The sequence below is a fragment of the Canis lupus genome, chromosome 22, assembly GCF_048164855.1.
Source record: "Canis lupus baileyi chromosome 22, mCanLup2.hap1, whole genome shotgun sequence".
Taxonomy (NCBI): Eukaryota; Metazoa; Chordata; class Mammalia; order Carnivora; family Canidae; genus Canis; species Canis lupus.
In genome coordinates this window covers 43,997,125-44,016,033 of record NC_132859.1, presented here as the reverse complement: position 1 = coordinate 44,016,033, position 18,909 = coordinate 43,997,125, and the positions used below count along the sequence as shown (strand labels likewise).

At 38.3% G+C, this 18,909-nt stretch overlaps 1 protein-coding gene across 1 annotated transcript in view; it reads right to left on the bottom strand.

Annotated features, from left to right (window-relative positions):
• SCN11A (sodium voltage-gated channel alpha subunit 11) overlaps positions 1–18,909 on the bottom strand; it is a 91,719-nt gene that overhangs the window by 28,307 nt on the left and 44,503 nt on the right. The window contains exons 16-19 of the mRNA XM_072793305.1: positions 16,714–17,103; positions 5,867–5,986; positions 5,018–5,132; positions 2,572–2,726 (exon numbers count right to left, since the gene is read on the bottom strand). Coding sequence (XP_072649406.1) covers positions 2,572–2,726; positions 5,018–5,132; positions 5,867–5,986; positions 16,714–17,103 — 780 coding nt within the window. The remainder of the gene's footprint in view (positions 1–2,571; positions 2,727–5,017; positions 5,133–5,866; positions 5,987–16,713; positions 17,104–18,909) is intronic.

Here is an 18,909-nt window from a genome sequence, read left to right as displayed (position 1 = left end):
TTTGAATATTAAATATATGTTGAATGTGATCATGAAGGTGAGACATCCTATCTTCTGGAGAGTCCCTTTTTCATTGTACATACAAACATTCCCCTCATCTTAAGTGTGTATGTGGTTCTTTAGGGTCTATATAACTAGGGTAGAAGCTGTCCTTTGGCCTTTACAGAGTTACTGAAAATGAAAAAAGAAGAATATAAGGGTCCCTGGTACTGAACCTGTCAAGATATTTGGGCAAACACTGAAGGCAAGAAAGAAATTGGTCCTGCTGTTGGGTACTAAGGTAATCCTATAGCCTCATGGCCCTAGGGAAAATAAATGCAAAAGAATAAAACAGTCTAACATCCAACTCCCAAGTGGGCTCTTGATTGGAGAAAACACTCCACCTCCTCAGTTTGGTTGATATTTTCTTTGGAAATTTCCTTCTTCCACCAAGACAATTAGGTGCCTGTTCTGCATGGCCCCTATGTCATCTACTGCTTCTTTGACTGTATCATATGGCCCTGGTCTACAATTGCTTGAACCACATCTGTCTTTCCTACTAGACTCCACACTCCTGGAAGTTAGGGACTTGTCTGTGTGCCTTGAAGAGAGACAAATCTAAATTGTATTGGAAGCTCATTTCCTCTCTTATCTTGGAGGCTGAGCAACAAGCTGTCTCAGCAGATCTGAGTTTGCTCACCTGAAGACTAAGCTAATATTGGCAACTGAACTTTGGAGCCTCCCACATTATAATGAGACCATTTCCTCGTCCAGAAAGCTCCTGTTATTACCCAGTTGCCTGGACCAGAGCTTCCCAAACTCTAATTAGAGTCCCAAAGCACTTAAGTTCTGTGGGTCTAGGGCAGGTCCAAGACTGCATTTCTAACAAGCATTTAGACTGCTGATCCATATACCACATACAGTGGCAAGGGACTAGATCTTTCTTGTCTCCATTTGTCTACAAATAAGTTAAGTGAAACAGGACCTGAGTCCTTCTCGTAGAACCCTCTACATTGTGTGTTCAGTCTTGCTCTGCTCAACCTACACTTGCCTCATCAGAAGCCATATGAGACCAAGGAGGATGGTACCACGTATCCCTGACCATCTGACAACACCATGCTTTCCCACTGACTAGCCCATGGTTTGGTAGACACCTATTATCATTTGTGGAATAAGTAAAAGAATCCTATTACTTGAATAAGAGTAAATAGCCAGTGAAAATGTAAGTACTAGAAGACTACAGGGACTCCTAGACCAAGGATTAGCAATAAAAATTAATTAAGTTCTCTGCAATGGTTTAGAGAAATTTACTCTTTTTTTTTGCTTGAGAAATAATTTACAGTGCATTAAGTATATAAATGGAGATGTGTGCTGATCATAGGCTCTGGTGGGCCCCAGTGTGTGCTCATCTCCTTTCACCTAGAGATCACACAGGTGTAAAGCACTAACCAGGAAGGTAATGGTGAAGAAGCAAGACATTTCCTTGTACCTTCTAATTGTTAGCAACTTACTATGAAATGTTCTGTGACTCTAAATCAAAAAGGGGAACCTAGGGATCCCTGGGTGGCGCAGCGGTTTGGCGCCTGCCTTTGGCCCAGGGCGCGATCCTGGAGACCCGGGATCGAATCCCACATCGGGCTCCCGGTGCATGGAGCCTGCTTCTCCCTCTGCCTATGTCTCTGCCTCTCTCTCTCTATCTCTGTGTGACTATCATAAATAAATAAAAAAAAAAAAAAAATTAAAAAAAAAAAAAAAAAAACAAAAAGGGGAACCTAAGTGCCATTTACTTATGCAACAAATAGTTTAGTTCTATATTATGGCCATTTTAAGGGAAAATATAAGATACAAGAGGAGGGAGGGAGAGAATGAGAGAGAAACATGTAGATGATAAGAGCTACTAATAGCTAGTTATAGTTATAGCTATAGCTAAAGCTGTAACTCAAGTAGGGGAGGCTAAGAGAGGGCAAGGACCAAAAGGTGAGGAGAGAGAAGGAAGGAGTTTAGGACTATAGACTATGAAGGCATGGATTTGGAGTTATTTCCAAACCTCACTGGAACACACTACACCTTGACCTGGAAGGATCTGCTACGTGCATAAAGCAGTTTCTATTTGACTCTTCTCTCAAGGGGCCATGACTGATGGAAAATGGAAAATGCCGACAACTTATTACATCCTAATCCAATCTCCCTGTAGCCTTCTCCCTCTAATGTTCTACCTTTAGGAAAGCAGCATTATGGTTTTCCAGAAAAGAGAGGTAGGAACATTGCTGTCTAGATTAAGAAACATTTAAGATACAGTGAAAATGTCTAGAAATTCTTCAGGAATGAGAGACAGGCATGGGATTAAGGGCTAGACTCCAGGAGCCACTTTAAAGTACTGATTTGAGTCATGATTCCCTATAAGTATATTTTCTTTGGGTTGGGACTTCCTAGTTGGAGCAGGACTCCAGAAGTTGTGCAAACTCCTGCCTCAAGGGGGACCAGTAGCAGAGATCCCACTTCCACCTGGTCTCCCCGCATTAACAGCCCCATGTCAGAATGTAGCCCAGCCACCTGGCCCACAATGTCCCCACAAAGACTGTGACAATTTACCAGTGCCCCACTGCTCAGCAGAATCACAAAGATAATAAAGCTCTCAAACCAGCTGTGTTTCACTATTTGGTAGCAGGTTTTCCGCAGGTTCCACCAAATGATCCAGGGGGACTTTCTCTTGTTCATGGAACAGCATGGGAAGCAGTGACCCAGGCCTGCAAGGAATGGGCAGTAGCACTATCTTTAGTGTCTGTAATGAGCTGCATTAATAACCCTAACTCTTTACCCCTCCCCTGTGCATGTCCGTTAGCTTTGCAATTCTTCCCACTGAAGAGGTAGAGTTGTATTCCCACCCCTTGAATCTGGGCTCAACCATGTGACTTGATTTGGCCAATCAAGTAGAGTTGGAATCACACCAGTGATTCATACCAGTTGGAATCATACCAGTTCTGAGCTTTAGCCTTGAGAGGCCTTGCATGTTTCCACTCTGGCACCATCTCCATAAGAAAGGAATATTTGGGCCAGCCCATTGGTTTCAGGAGAAGGGGGATGGACATGTGGTACAGAAGACGGGGCCCAGTTATGCCCAGGGACCCAGTTAAGCCCAGGCCAGACTGGTGGACTACCAGTCATTACCATTCATATGAATAAAGCCAGCCAAAATAAGCAGAAATAACCAGCCTAGATGAGTGGAGACATGTACAGGCATGTTTATTATTGTGTGCCACTGAGGCTTCATGGCTGTTTGTTGTGCAGCAATTTCTTTTGCAACAGTAAGCAGTGTCCTAAGGACTGAAGGGAAGAGGTAAGGATGGGAACAGGCTCTGTGAACTACTCAAACCACACATGGAAGAATCTGATCAATTATCAAGGTGTTTATACATAGCTGAGCATTTGACCTCAACACACACCAGCCTTCAGCATGAATCACATCACCCTTCTCACTTTGTCTCCTCCACCCATCCTCCAAGTTCCATGGATGTTAATTTCATGGTGATTATAACATTCCATTCCTTTCCTCATCATCATCCTAAACTACTATGAGGTCTCCTTAGTCTGACCCTGCCCTCCTCCATCGTTCAGAACATCAATAGGTTAATCTTCCTAAAAGGCTTTTATTCTTTTATGCCATTCCTCCCTTCTTCTAGAAACCAACTTTTCTTCTCTAACTTCACTGTTGACATCCTGTACACACCTCAAGCACAGTCCAAATGTAAGTCAGGATAACTAACTGTCATCTATCTCTAACCTGACCTCTACCCCTATGGGCAGTTTGGGGACTGCTAAACAATCTGGAATAATTTTGAAACTCATTCTTAGTGTCTGTTCTGAGACAAGTCTAATGTCAAACTTATGGAGAAATTTTTAATTTTAGATTCCTTCATTCATTTAAGTATCTATCAATCAATCTATCTATCTATCTATCTATCATCTATCTATCTATCTATCTATCTATCTATCTATCTATCTATCTATCATCTATCTACCTATATTTGTTGAGCCCATAATCTGGGCAAGATTCCATTCTTACACTAGAGATACGTTATTGATTAAGTCACTGCCTTTATTTTTAAGGACCTTACAAGAGAAACAGACACAAATAAATTTCCCACAATGAATATAGGAGATAATAAAGGCAGATAGGAAGGAACCACTATATACACTTTATTGATTGCTTATTGTGTGCCAGATATTCTTCTAGGTGATTTACATTCACTCATTTATTTTTTTTAATTTTTTTTATGATAGTCACACACACACACACACACAGAGAGAGAGAGAGAGAGGCAGAGACATAGGCAGAGGGAGAAGCAGGCTCCATGCACCGGGAGCCCGACGTGGGATTTGATCCCGGTTCTCCAGGATCGCGCCCTGGGCCAAAGGCAGGTGCCAAACCGCTGCGCCACCCAAGGATCCCCTACATTCACTCATTTAATAGCAAAAATAATCATTTACAGTAGATACTATCATAGCCATTTTATAAATGAGGCACAGAGAGGCTAAGTAAATTGAACAAGTCATACAGCTAGTAAATGAAGAGGCCAGAATTGAAATTAGGCAGTCTGGCTCCAGAGCCAAAGCTCCTAACTACAGTATTGTTCTTCTTCCAGAGAAAAATCTTGGGGGATGTGTTTAGGGTCTGGCAGGTCTCCATTCAACCTTAGACTTATGGTCATGTTCCTTTGGTCTATCACCTCAACTATATCCTGACAGTGGATGTACTGGGGGCAAACATATTGGCCCAGTGGGATTTCCAGGAAAGTTTTCTAGAGTTTCTACCCTGGTTGTTAGACTATGTTAGTTGAACCCACCTAAAATCAAGAATTTCCTGAAATCTCCTTTGCCTGGGTCTGATAATAGCCCTAAGAATCTACGGATGCCCTCTCCTTACTTCTGCCTCCAATAGAAGTAGAAAGAAGGAATCTATCAAATCACAGAGCTTCAAAGAATAACAGAATCTCATCCAAATATTCTGTAAACTGAATGCAGAAATACTTCCACTTACCTTTGGGAAAACATCGCTCTGGTTCTTTTTTGAGAACCATTTCAGTTACCCGCCCAAAGGGATCCTGTGGATCAATGGTGCTACATTCTGAGAACACACTGGCAGTATCAGACTTCTGCACATCAGAACAAAGGAAAAGGGGAAATATTTACCAAGACGGTCTCTCGCCATGGTAGCACCTAATACCTTATTGTATGACTTTTTAGGAATGAAGCTAGCTAGGCAAAGGATTCTAGGTATAGGTGTACCTAGAAAGTGTCCCTCTCATTTGGTGATTTTTAAAATTCTCTGGCTAGCCTGACTTTAAGAGAGAATTCTCTAACTGTTCTCCCCTGGCTGAGAAAAGGTGAGATATATAAAGACATGGTATCTCAACCTTTTCCTCCCTACAAATCATACCTCTGATATACTACCTAACTCCAAATAAGGAGGCTGGGTGATGAAATGAAGGCTAATTTACTGAGACTAGTTTTTAGCTCTCTCAATTCCTGGAATTATAGGTCTAGACTAGTGGTTCTTGTTGATTTTGCCCTCAGGAGACATGTTTACAATGTCTAAGGACACTTTTTATTTCACAATTGCGGGATACTATCAACATCTAGTGGATAGATGCCATGGATGCTGCTAAATATCCTACAACAGACAGAATAGCCAGCACAAGATGGAATTATCATGTCCCAAATGTGATAGTGGAGAGGTTAAGAAAACTTGGCCTTTGCTTAAGATCTGATTCTGGCACTTTGCTCTGCATTTATCCTGATACTTTAATCTTGATAGCCATAGTGGCTATCTTGGAGAATGTGTATGGATAAGCTATATGTTCCTTCTGGAACACCCTGGGAAAATTACCTTTTGGGGATCTTGTTTTGACAAACATATGTCATCCTCAGAGAACACGTCAATTTCCACACTTTGAGCTCCTGGGCTGGTGGACTTCTTGGTCTCCTGATGGAATTCAAAGGCCTGACACTGAAAAGCCCAGAGTAGAATTAATATGCTTCTTGGGCTTCTCACTTGAGGTAAAACAAGTTTGAATTGTGACATTATTACTCTTTTTCTTTTTACTTTTTAAAACTGCTCCTGGAGAATCTCAACATAAAATAATTCTGGGAAAACTACTAAAGGAAATAGATAACCAAGCTTACTCAAAAGTCATATAATCAAACAATACGGTTTTGGTACAAAATTGACCTAATAATTCAGAGGTGAAACTTACTGTATCCTTTCACTTCAATGACTAAATGATAAATTACTTAATAAATGGTACTAGTATAATTAGTTATCCCTGAAAATATAACATAATGCCAGAATACAGTAAAAATAAAAACCATAATGATTTTATATACTGATATAAAAATAGATGAACAAAAATGATAGAAGACTAATTTGGAAATTTTTTTTATTCTTTGGGGTACAGAAAGTTGGCTTAGTGAAATAGAAAAAGATATAAGAGAAAAATGAAAATATATTACTTTTTAAAAATAAAAAATAAATTTTGTCTGATGACCTGCAGGTATATTCAAGACAGACATGAGAAGTCATGCCTTAGGTGAGGGTTTCATCCTAAAATCTGTGTGAGTCTTCCTGTGACTATGACACAGTAAAGTCATGATTTAAGAACAATTCTCCCATTTGAATACATGCATTGATATATTACAAACACACACACACACACACACACACACACACACACACACACACAACAAGTAAATATGGCTACGGACCAGACACAGAACAGAAATATGAAATGGTGACAATTTAAATAAAGCATGTAACAGGTAATGGTGACTAAAAGTGTCCCATGTGAGGAAGAGAATCACAGCTATGTCCAAGGCTTGAAACTGTGGACTGGGCTGAGTTCTTGCACTTAAGAAAGAAAGCCAAAATGAGTTATGGCTAATGCTTGGAATTATAATTATACACAGCTGCATATCTAGGAAGCAGACGGAGGTACAGCCTCAGAAATAGGATCTGGGTAAAGGTCCCCACTGGATCTGAAATATACTTTGTGTCACTGTTAGACAAGAATCCCAAATTGTCAGTGTAAGATTTGGTTCTGCAATGGTTGCCCTAAGAAGGTTGATTAAAGATATCATAGAACCTAGACTGCAAAGACAGTGACAGATCCTCTAACTAAAGTTGAAATTTAAACTAACCCTCCAAAATATAGGAGGAAACAAACAAAATCAGTAGCCATAAAAATTAACTACTAGGTGAATTTACTTGAGGAAAAAATGAAATTAATATAATAATCTAAAGTGTTATTAAAATAAGTAAGTTCAGAATTTAATGAAAAAGATATGCAGATTTTCACTTCCTAGATGGCAGTATAAGGAGCTCCATGGACATGATATCCAGAGAAATGAGCATAAGTGTTGAAAAATATTTTAAAAACATCATTTAAAGTCTCTAGAAATTGTCCTAAGGCATACAGCAAATAAAGAAACATTTATTCAAAAAATCTTCAGAATTCAGTAATAGTATCAGGAGTCCATGGCAATTGAGCCACGATCTTCCCTCTCTCTCCCCACCTTCCAGCTCAGTTTGATGGAAGTCCTACTCTAGGAAGCTATGATCAGGAAGATGGGGCTCCCTCTACCCTCAGCCCCCAATCAAGGGATATGTATCTTAACAGGAGGTGTAGATCACCAGTTTTTCTTAGCATCTCCAACTCTAAATTGAAGAAGCTACATTCCTAGTGAATATGGCCAAGAAATTGGGCTCTCTTTTTCAATCCAGCCTCTATTCATAGGATAGAGACTCTATTCCAGATTCAACAGCTTAAGAATCCTGGGGTTCTGATCATCCTCAATCCAGTTTGTTTAAGGGGAAGAGATTCCATGCAGAAAGAAGGAAGCTGAGAAGATGAGAGGCTACTGTCCTTCCAAGTACTTGGATCAGTACTAAGAGATTTTCTGTTCAGTAGGAGGCATTCCATAAGAAACAAGAACTCTAAAAAATTAAAAAAAAAAAAAAAAAAGAAGAAGAAGAAAAAAAGAAACAAGAACTCTGAAAGCTCTCCTCAAAGAACTGACTTTATCCGGAATAATGTGGGGGAGTTGAAGCTTAAGGATATTCTTGAAAACAATGGATGGAGATTTTGATGGTAAGCAAATAAGAAGAGACTGGTCACTCTTCTTCATTAAAAGTAACAAATTAAACCACAGGTCAGCAAGTTTACCACAGAGAACCATGGAAAGAGACAGCTAAGAAGAATCTCCCTGGGGTCAAAACAAATCTCAAAGACTGGCTTTATAAGTATCCCTCCTTGAAATTAATTAGATCAGACTGTGGAGGAATTAATGCCCTGTGGTATTGTCAAAAACAATAGAGCAATTAGCCAGCAATTAGTTCAGCCTAAAATCTGGGTGTGATACCAAATAAGGCAGACAGATTAACAGAGAGATCATGGAAAGAGATAGTCAAAGAGAGCCCTGCTAAAATAACTGTCATCCTGCTGTGACTGTCTACAAATCCAAGGGTTGCCCTCTGAGTAGTAACACCAAAGATTTCACATTTGTGTGTGTGTGGCAAGGGGGGATATGGGGGAGGAGGGAATAGACTTCACTACAATAGTCTAGTCAAGTCACCAAATAAGCCCCAGAGAGTAGAAAAGGGAATCCGTTCCAGATCTGCTACAATACATTCGGTAAAATGTCCAATTTTAAACAAAAATGATTAAACATGGGACAAACCCAGGAAGTACGACCCACACATAGGAAGAAGGCGGGCAAGATAAATTGTGAAAGGGCCTGGATGCCAGAATTAAAAAACAAAGAGTGCAAATCATCCATTTTAAATATGTTCAAAGAATTTTAAAAATATATTTAATAAATAAAGGATGCTATGATGACAATGTGTAATCAAATACAGAGTATCAATGAAGAGATAAGTTATTTTAAAAAACAAATAAGGGATCCCTGGGTGGCGCAGCGGTTTAGCGCCTGCCTTTGGCCCAGGGCGCGATCCTGGAGACCCGGGATTGAATCCCACATCGGGCTCCCGGTGCATGGAGCCTGCTTCTCCCTCTGCCTATGTCTCTGCCTCTCTCTCTCTCTCTCTGTGACTATCATAAAAAAAATTTTTAAAAAAATTCTGGAATTGAAATGTGTAATAACTGAAATGAAAAATTCACTAAGTGAAGAAAGAATCAGTGAATTTGAAGAGGGATCAGTAGAGATTATGCAATCCAAAGAGCACAGGAAAGAAGACAGAAAACTTAAAGGAAACACAAAGGAATGTAAAACACCATTAAGCATACCAACCAGAAAGAAAGGAGAGAGAAAGGAAACCAGAATAATGGCTGAAATTTGACTGGAATTATTCATTTACACCTCTAAGGAGCTCATAAAACTCACAGTAAGATAAACACAAAAGGATCCAAACCTAGATATAATCATAGCAAAAATGCTGAAAGCCAAAGACAGAGGAAATATTGAAAGTAGCAAGAACAAAGTTGCTCATCACATACAAGGGGATTTCCCAACAAATTTAACAGCTGACTTTTTCTTCCTTTTTAAGTAGGCTCCATGCTCTATATGGATCTTGAACTCATGACCCTGAGGTTACAGGTCATGTGCTCTACCAACTGAATCAGCCAGGTACCACAACAACTGACTTCTTATTAGAAATAATGGAGACTAGAAAGCAGTGGAATGATATACCATGAGTGTTGAAATTAAAAAACAAATGTGAACCAAGATTTTATTACCCAGAAAAACTGTCTTTCAAAAATGAAGGTGAAATAAAATAGCACATAAACAAAAACAGAAAATTCTTTGCTAGGTGACCCGTCTTACAAAAAATACCCAAGAAGATCCCTCAAGCTGAAAGTAAGTGATCCTAAATGGTAATAAAGTCCACACAAAAAAGCAAAGAGCCCAGGTAAAGGTAAATCTGTAAAGATGAGAAAAACTCATATTTCTTTTCCTTTCTTCTCTATACTTGATTTCAAAAGAAGTTGTCTAAAACAGTTTAAAATTAATGTATTGTTGGACATGTAACATATAAAAATAAAATAAATGTGGTAATTACAGCACCAAAAAGATGAATGGGAGCAAAGTTGTACTGTAGTAAGGAAATGACACCTGAAGGTAACTCAGATTCACAGAAACAAATGGAGAGCTGGAAATGGTAAATAAGAAGATTAATAAAATAAACTCTATCAATATATACTTGCTTTCTTTTCTCAGATTCACTAGTAAACATATATGAAGCAATGATAAAAATGTATTGTTGGGTTTTTAACATATATGGAAGTAATATGTGTAATAAAAAATAGTACAAAAACGTGGGAGAGGAAATAGAACTATATATGAGTAATGTTTCTGTATCTCACTAGAATTAAGTTAACTTACCAGACACCAATTCTGATAAGTTAAATGTATGTGACAGCCCCTAGAGCAATCAATAAGAAAATAATCCAAGAAATATTGTGAAAAATCATTAAAGGAATTAAGATGTTACATTAGAAAATATTCAAATAATGCAAAGTAAGGCAATAAAGGATGAAAAGAGGAATAAAAACAAATGAAACACATAAAAACAAAAAGTAAAATACTAGAAGTAGATAAACTAGACCAAAAATTAGATTAAATGTGAATGGGTTAAGCAATCTAACAAAAAGGCAGAAACTGTCAGACTAGATAAGAAAACAAGATCCAATTATGTACTGACTACAAGAGACACATTTTAGATTTAAAGATACAGTTTGAAAGTAAAAGAGTGGAAGAAGATATCATACAAGCAGAAACCATAATAAAACTGTAGTGACTATATTGTCAGAAAAAATTAGACTTTGTAGTTTTTTGCTTGTTTTTTTACTCTTTTGAGAGAGCTCATTAGCATGGGAGGGGTGAGGGGTGGAGAGAGAGAGAGAGAGAGAGAGAGTCTTAAGCAGGCTCCATACCCAGCACGGAGCCTGAGACAAGACTCAATCTCATGACCCTGAGATCATGACCTGAGCTGAAATCAAGAGTTGGACACTTAATTGACTGAGCCACCTAGGTGCCCTAGATAAAATAGACCTTGAAACAAAAAAATTTACTAGAGATAAAGAGGGACATTGACAAAAACATAAATATATCAGAAAGATAAAACATTTATAAACATATATGCACCTAACACAAGAGCCACAAAATATACGGAAGGAAAAACTGACAGAATTGAAGGGAGAAATAGATAACTCAACAATAATAGTTGGAGGCTTCAATAACCCATTTTTAAAAATGAACACAACTAAGTAGAAGATAGAAATAGAAGGCTTGAACAACATTATCTGTCAATTATACCTAACAGACACCTGCAGAACCTTCAACTTCAAAGAGCAGGATACACATAAGTGTATTGAAACTGTACAGAATGTGTTCTCTGATCATAATGAAATAAAATTAGAAATACAAAAAGATATTTTAAAAACTCACAAACAGGAGGAAATTAAGTAAAACATTCTTAAATGACCAACAAGTCAAAGAATAAATCACAAAAGAAATTAGAAAAGACTTTGAGATAAAAAACAAAAATATAATATGCCAAAATTTGTTGGATGCATGTAGATAAAGTAGCACTTAGAGGGAAATTTATAGCTATAAATACCTACAATTGAAAAAAAGTCTCAAATCAATAACCTAAACTTCCATGTGAAGGCACAGGGAGAGAAAGAGAACATGAAATTCAAAAAAAGAAATAAGGATACAGTAAGTATATGAGCGGAGATTAATAAAATAATAGGATCAACAAAATCAAAAGCTGATTATTTTAAGTGATCAAGAAAATTGACAAAACTTTAACAAGATTTACCAAGAGAAAATGAAAGATCAAATTACTAAAATCAAGAATAAAAGAGGAAACATTGCTATCAACCTTACAGAAACCAAAATAATTCCAAAGAAATACTACAAATAATTGTATGTCAACAGTTATTTAGAAGCTTCAATAAATAAACCTATTCCTAGAAATACAAAAACTACCAAAATAGGCTCAAGAAGAAAGAGAAAATCTGAATAGCCCTGTAATCTCTGTAACAAGAAAACAGACTGAATTTATAATTTAAAACTTCCCACAGAGAATTCCAGTTCTGATCTGACATGTTACGAAGCCTGGAGGTCTCCACTCCAGCCCAACATGTGCAAAGCTAAACAAACTTGAAAAACAATAACTCTTCTTATAACCGTAAGAGAAGTGAGGTCCAGGGATCCCTGGGTGGCGCAGCGGTTTGGCGCCTGCCTTTGGCCCAGGGCGCGATCCTGGAGACCCGGGATCGAATCCCACGTCGGGCTCCCGGTGCATGGAGCCTGCTTCTCCCTCTGCCTGTGTCTCTGCCTATCTCTCTCTCTCTCTCTCTGTGTGACTATCATAAATAAATAAAGAAAAAAAAAAAAGAGAAGTGAGGTCCAGGGAAAACTGCTGCCCCCCAAATTGAAGGGAAAGACAGCCTAATACAGAGAATCACGACTTAGCAAAGCAGAAACCTAGAAGAACAAACCTTTGTGGGAATCAGTCCCAGAGTAAGAAAACCTGATTATCGACAAACTAGGGGAGGCTCAGTGAGAACAAGTGTAAGAGATAAAAACTTGAGGGTCCCAGGCAACAGGAGTCCCCATAATTTTGTGAGTTTTACCTCTTCGAGCTTTACCAGGTTCTCACAGTGAGTTTGGAAGAAAAAAAAAATCCATTTGCTTCCATCAGGGGGAGGGTAAAAAGAATCATTTTGAAACATGCAAACAGGTCCTGTTCTTCACAAGGCCTTCCCTCAAGAGAAACTAGTTAACCAGAGTCTAAACTGCTGGGGTTTTATTAGGACCTGACTGACCTGGGGTGTGGGAAATACTCAATTCTAGCCAGCTCTAGATTTCCACCTGGAGGGAGGCAGATACCCAACTCCAGCTCTCACTAGCCATACTGACATGCACTATTCACAGTCCAGAAGCACAAGCTCTCTTAAAGCCTGAGATCTACTCATAGGACCACAGAGCTTCTTCATTCCCCTGACACCTCACCAACACATTAATAAAGACCTATTTAGAATATTTCCATTTACCCAGTACATCATGTCTGACTCTAAAGAAAAAATTAGAAGGTATATTAAAGGGCAAAAAATTAAGTTTGAAGAGACAGAGCAAGCATTGGAACCACATTCAATGCGGTAAAATTGTTGAAATTGTCAGACCGGGAATTTAAAATAACAATGATAAAAATACTCAGGGCTCGAATGGATGAAGTAGACAGCACGCAAGAACACAATATAAGCAGAGATGGAAATTCTAAGAGAGGACAAAAAAAATGCTAGAGATCTCACACATTGTAACAGAAATGAAGAATGCTATTGATGGGCTTATTAGCAGACAGAACACAGCTGAGGAAAGAATCTCTACTTGAGAAGTTTCAGTAGAAACCTCCAAAACTGAAGAACAAAAAGGAAAAAAGTATGGAGGAAAAAAGAAACAGAACAGAATACTCAAGACCTGTGGAGCGACAGGTGTCAAACATAAATATAATAGGAATACCAGAAGGAGAGGAGAAAAAAGAATAGAACAAATATTTGAAACAGCAATGACTGAGAATTTCCACACAATGTTATGGGTCAATTATAATTGATAATATTTGGATGGACCCTGAAGACATTACACTCAAATGAAACTAGTCAGACAAAGACAAGTACAATGTGATATCACTTATGTGTGAAATCTGAAAAACCCAAATCTGCAGAGTCAGAGAGTAGAATGGTAGTTGACGGAAGCTGGGGGCAGGGGGAGAGTAGGGAGATGTTGATCAAAAAGTACAAACTTTCGATAAGAAGATGAGTAAGTTCATAGGATATAATGCACAGCATTGTGATTATAGTTAATAATACTGTGTTATATAGTTGAAAGTTGCTAAGAGAGTAAATCTTAAATATTCTTACCATAATAAGAATAATGTGACATGATGGAGGTGTTAGCTAATGCTGTGATGGTAATCATATTATAATATATAAATATATCAAGTCAACATATTATATATCTTAAACTTACACAATGTTACATGCCAATTATATCTCATAAAGCTAGGGGGGAAAGAAAAGAAACAGAAGAGAAAGAAGACCTCTTGACCCATTTAATGAGGCCCATATTAACCGGATACCAAAACAAGGCAGACACATTTTAAGGGAAAAAGCTAGGGATGCAAAATCTTTAATGAAATATTAGCAAGTTGAATCCAAATATATATAAAAGGCTAATATACCATGACTGAATAGGGATAATCCAAGGAATATGTAAGTGATTTAATATTCAAAATAAATGTTATTTATGGCTAGGATAATATGATTAGGAAATGTATTTTAGGGAAATCAATATACATTCATGATTTAAAAGAAAAATAAAACCTCCTAGCAAACTGGGAATAAAGGGAACTTCCTCAACTAAAATCTTACTTAATGGAGAAAGACTTAATGTTTCTACCTAAGATTAGGTGCAAGGCAAGGAATATACTCCTATGATTCCTATTCAACATTATACCAAAGGTCCTAACTAATGTAATAAGGCAAGAAAAAAAAAACCCATACAAATTTATTTAAAAAGCTATTTTTATTTACAAATGAAATAATTACTTGTGTAGAAAATGCTAAATAATCTTTTAAAAGCTATTGGAATTAATAAGTCAGTTTACCAACATTGCAGGATACAAAGTCAAAATACAAAAGCCCAGGACACCTGGGTGGCTCAGTGGTTGAGCATCTGCCTTCTGCTCAGGGCATGATCCCAGAGTTCTGGGATCAAGTCCCACATCATGCTCTCTGTGGGGAACCTGCTTCTCCTTCTGCCTGTGTCTCTGCCTTTCTCTGTGTCTCTCATGAATAAATAAATACAATTTTAAAAAATTCAGAAGCCCGTTCATTTCTATGTACTTATAAAGAAAATTTGGAAAGTGAAATTTTAAAAATTACATTTATAATAGTATAAAAATATTAACTTCTTAAGGAATAAATGTAACCAAATATGTCAAGACTTATACACACTGAAAACTACAAAACATTACTAAAAAAAAATAAAGAAGATCTAAATAGGTGGAGAAAAATACATGTTCATGAATCAGATGACTCAATGTTGTGAAGATACCAATTATTTACAGAATATTCAGTGCAATGCCAAACAAAATCCTAACAATCCTTTTTATGGTAAGTTAACACACTGATTCTAAAATGCATAAGGAGGGGATCCCTGGGTGGCTCAGTAGTTTAGTGCCTGCCTTTGGCCCAGGGCATGATCCAGAGACCCGGGATAGAGTCCCACATTGGGCTCCCTGCATGGAGCCGGCATCTCCCTCTGCCTGTGTCTCTGCCTCTCTCTCTGTGACTCTCATGAATAAATAAATAAAATCTTTTAAAAAATAAATTAAATGCATAAGGAAGTGTAAAGGACCTATAATAGCCAAAACAAATTTGATAAACAATAAAATTATACAACTTGCTTTCAAAACTTATTATAAATCTACAGTAATCAAAACAGTCTGGTATTGATATAAAATAGACCTATAGATCAATGAAACAGAATTAAGAATCCAGAAAAAGTCCTGACAGACGGATGATAGAGAGATGATAGCCAATTTGATTTTGACAAAGATACCGAATTGATTCAGTGGCATAAGAACAGTCTTTTCAACATATGGTACTAGAATCACTTAGATATATGGGGGAAAAGATGACACAAATCATTGATTTGTAATGATTAAAGTCATTAAATTGAATTGGATCATGGACTTGAACGTGAGAGGTAAACCTATAAAATTCTCAAAGAAAACATATGAGAAAACTTCGGCAGTTTTGGATTATACAAAAATTTCTTAGAATGGAAGCAAAACACATGAGCCATAGGAATAATACTGATAAATTATACTTCACCAAAATTAAAAATTTCTGCTCATTAAGATACCATTAAGAAAGTGAAAGATAAGGCACGGTTAGAAAATATGTGCAGTGCACATATCAAAGGACTTGTATCAAAATATGTTATAAACACACCTCAATCATAAGAAATCCCTCAATAAAAATGGGCAATAGACAATTTACCAAGGAAGATGTATTATGCAACATCATTATTTAACAGTGAAATAAAACTTGAAACCTCAACAAGGTACCACCTCAAACCCATTAGAATTATTCAAATTATTGCCGGGGGAATGCAATATGTTACAACCATATTGCGGAAAATTCAGGAACATACAGACTGCCGTGCTGCATACAGAATGAAGTCTGTAGTAGTTTATTTGGGGTGTCCACCACCCTGCCACTCCCTGACAGCCCTCATCTCCCACCATTCCTCGTCCTTTGGTCCCTTCAGAGGCTAAGTTTGTTCCCACTACTGTCTCCTTTTCTGTGCTGTTCAGGTCAGTTTCCTCACCTTTCAGCTAATCCAAACTTTATACTTCTATTAGGGCACAAAGTCACTTGATTCCCTTATTGCCTCAACCCACTGTGATCTCACTCCCCTCTCGACTCCTCGGCCATCTCCCACTTCCACATGTGCAGGACCATGATTAGAACTAGCACTGAGGTGTACACATGAGTCCTGAAGGGCAGCCTCCACATGCTATAACCTTATTATCCCAGCCTGGTGCTTAGGGTAGGGTACATGGTGCTCAGAACAGGGCAGGCAACCAGTGTCTCATGGCAGCTCTAGTTTCGTATGACTTCTGCATTTATGTATAAACTTTCTTACCTGTTTTCCAGCCTCAGGTTGTGTGATATGCTGTGCATTGTTTTCTCCAGAAGATTCAAAACCATCCTCTTCCTCTGCAAGTGGGGCCAACCACGTCTGATCATGCTCCTCCCTAGTCTCGGGGCCCCTTTTCATCTCTGTGACCAACGGAATGATATCTTTGCTTTGGGCAGCAGGGCCTCCTGTCACCTTTGTTCTCTTTGGTGAGTTTTGAGTCCTGCACCACTTGTGACAAAAATGCTCAAGAGTATATATAACAATGCAAAAAACCCGGCGGAACCGATCCAGGGCTAACTGGACTTTGGTTTTTTTGGACTCTCCATCCAAGTTTCCATCTCTCTCTTCATTACTGAAGGAATTGAGCAGCAAGGCAATGAAGAGGTTGAGTACCTAGGGTGGGGTGGGGGGTGACACACAAGGGGAATGGAAAGTTTAGAAGAGGGAAAAATAGAAGAAGATTCCAGAACAACTTTTCCCCAAGACCCCAAGCTAACTCAAATTAGATTCTATGTCCTCCTTTTTTTTTTTTAAAGATTTTATTTATTTATTCATGAGAGACATACAGAGAGAGGCAGAGACATAGGCAGAGAGAGAAACAGGATCTCTGTGGGGAGCCTGATGTGGGACTTGATCCCAGGATCCCAGGATCATGATCTGAGCCAAAGGCAGACACTCAACCACTGAGTCACCCAGGCATCCCATTCTATGTCCTCTGTCTCTTGAGAAAGTTCATCTATAAAAGGAGTAAGAGGAGACAAGATTGAGGAAGTCAGCAAGAAAAGACAAGAGAAAAATTGAAGTGAAAGGGTGCAAACAGCCAAGACCAATGTGTCCACATACAAGCAACACGTGCTGTAAACCCTGGCCAGGGTAAAGCACAACTGTGTGACCATTGGCAAAAAATTAATTAATTAATTAATAAAAATAAAAAAGTACATTCCTTGAGGATCAGTTGAATTGTGAGCTTGGTTTTGCTAGGGTGGATATGGGTCTGATGTCTAATACTGCCATGGGGTCCTCCCCTGTTGGCACAGTTTGAGACATAATGTGCTTTGTACAGCATCTTGAGGTCCTGTTGCCTGAACCACAGAAAAGTATTGGGGCTGAACTGGAGGGGTTTGAATTGAATGTGTAACTCTTCTGTTGATGTTGAAGCATGGATCGCTTTAAATTTAGAACATCTCATCAGCGTCCTACTTGGGGTTTTTTTTTTTGCTTACATTTACACACCCTCCAATTCATCATCTTCACCTCCTCAAACTCCTTTGTTTGTGGCTGTCACCAGCTCAAAAATATACAGCCTTTGAGGGCAGTGTCTTGTGAGTGGTCTAGTTACTCTCCCGCAGCTTCACCACAAACTCCATCTGTGGAGCTTTGCTCAAGCTTTCCTCTGTTCGCCCAGTCCTCCTTGCCTCTGTCATGCCCTTCTCAAGTACTATATCTTCCACACATCCTTTGCTAACTCTCCCTTCCCACTCCCGTTGGTTATATTCTGTTCTTCTGAACCTTTGTATCACTTACTGTCTACCTAACGTTGCCGATCAGGCACATAGGATAGAGTCAATGTGTGCATGGATGGTTCAGTATATTTGCATGATAGCCCCAACTTGATTCTGAAGACCTTGTGCTCAGGTATCCTGTGTGTCTCCAGTCTTTTCATACTCTTCATAGGTACCCAATTAGCTAATATCTATGTTTCCAGCTGCAAGTGACAGACTCAAGGTAGCTTAAGCATAAGAAAATGTAACCTAAGAAGTTTGAAAATAAAATAGGAGGACCAATTATGAGATGAAAGTAGGTTTGTTCCACCTTTTCCCTCTACCTTCCTCAGTACTGGCTTTGTCTTAGGCTAGCTCTTCTCATGCTTGCGTAATGTTTATAGTTCTACCAGGAATCATAGTCATAAAAAGCTCCAGAGAAAATAAAAGACCACTTTTTTTTTAACTCATCCCTTCTTCTTTTATTTTAAGAACAAGAAACCTTTTTCACTAGATGTCCCTTTACAACTTATTGACCAAATTGAAAACCCCTGCCTCAGCCATTCACTGACAAAGTGAATACAATTAGAATAATCACCTGCAGTAAAATAGCTATTGAGGCATCAGTCAAGATGAGCACTATGTGACAAAGAGGTTTTGTTTCATGCTTTTTATAATTTCAAGTCAAATTGAAATGCAGATTTTTAATATAATATAA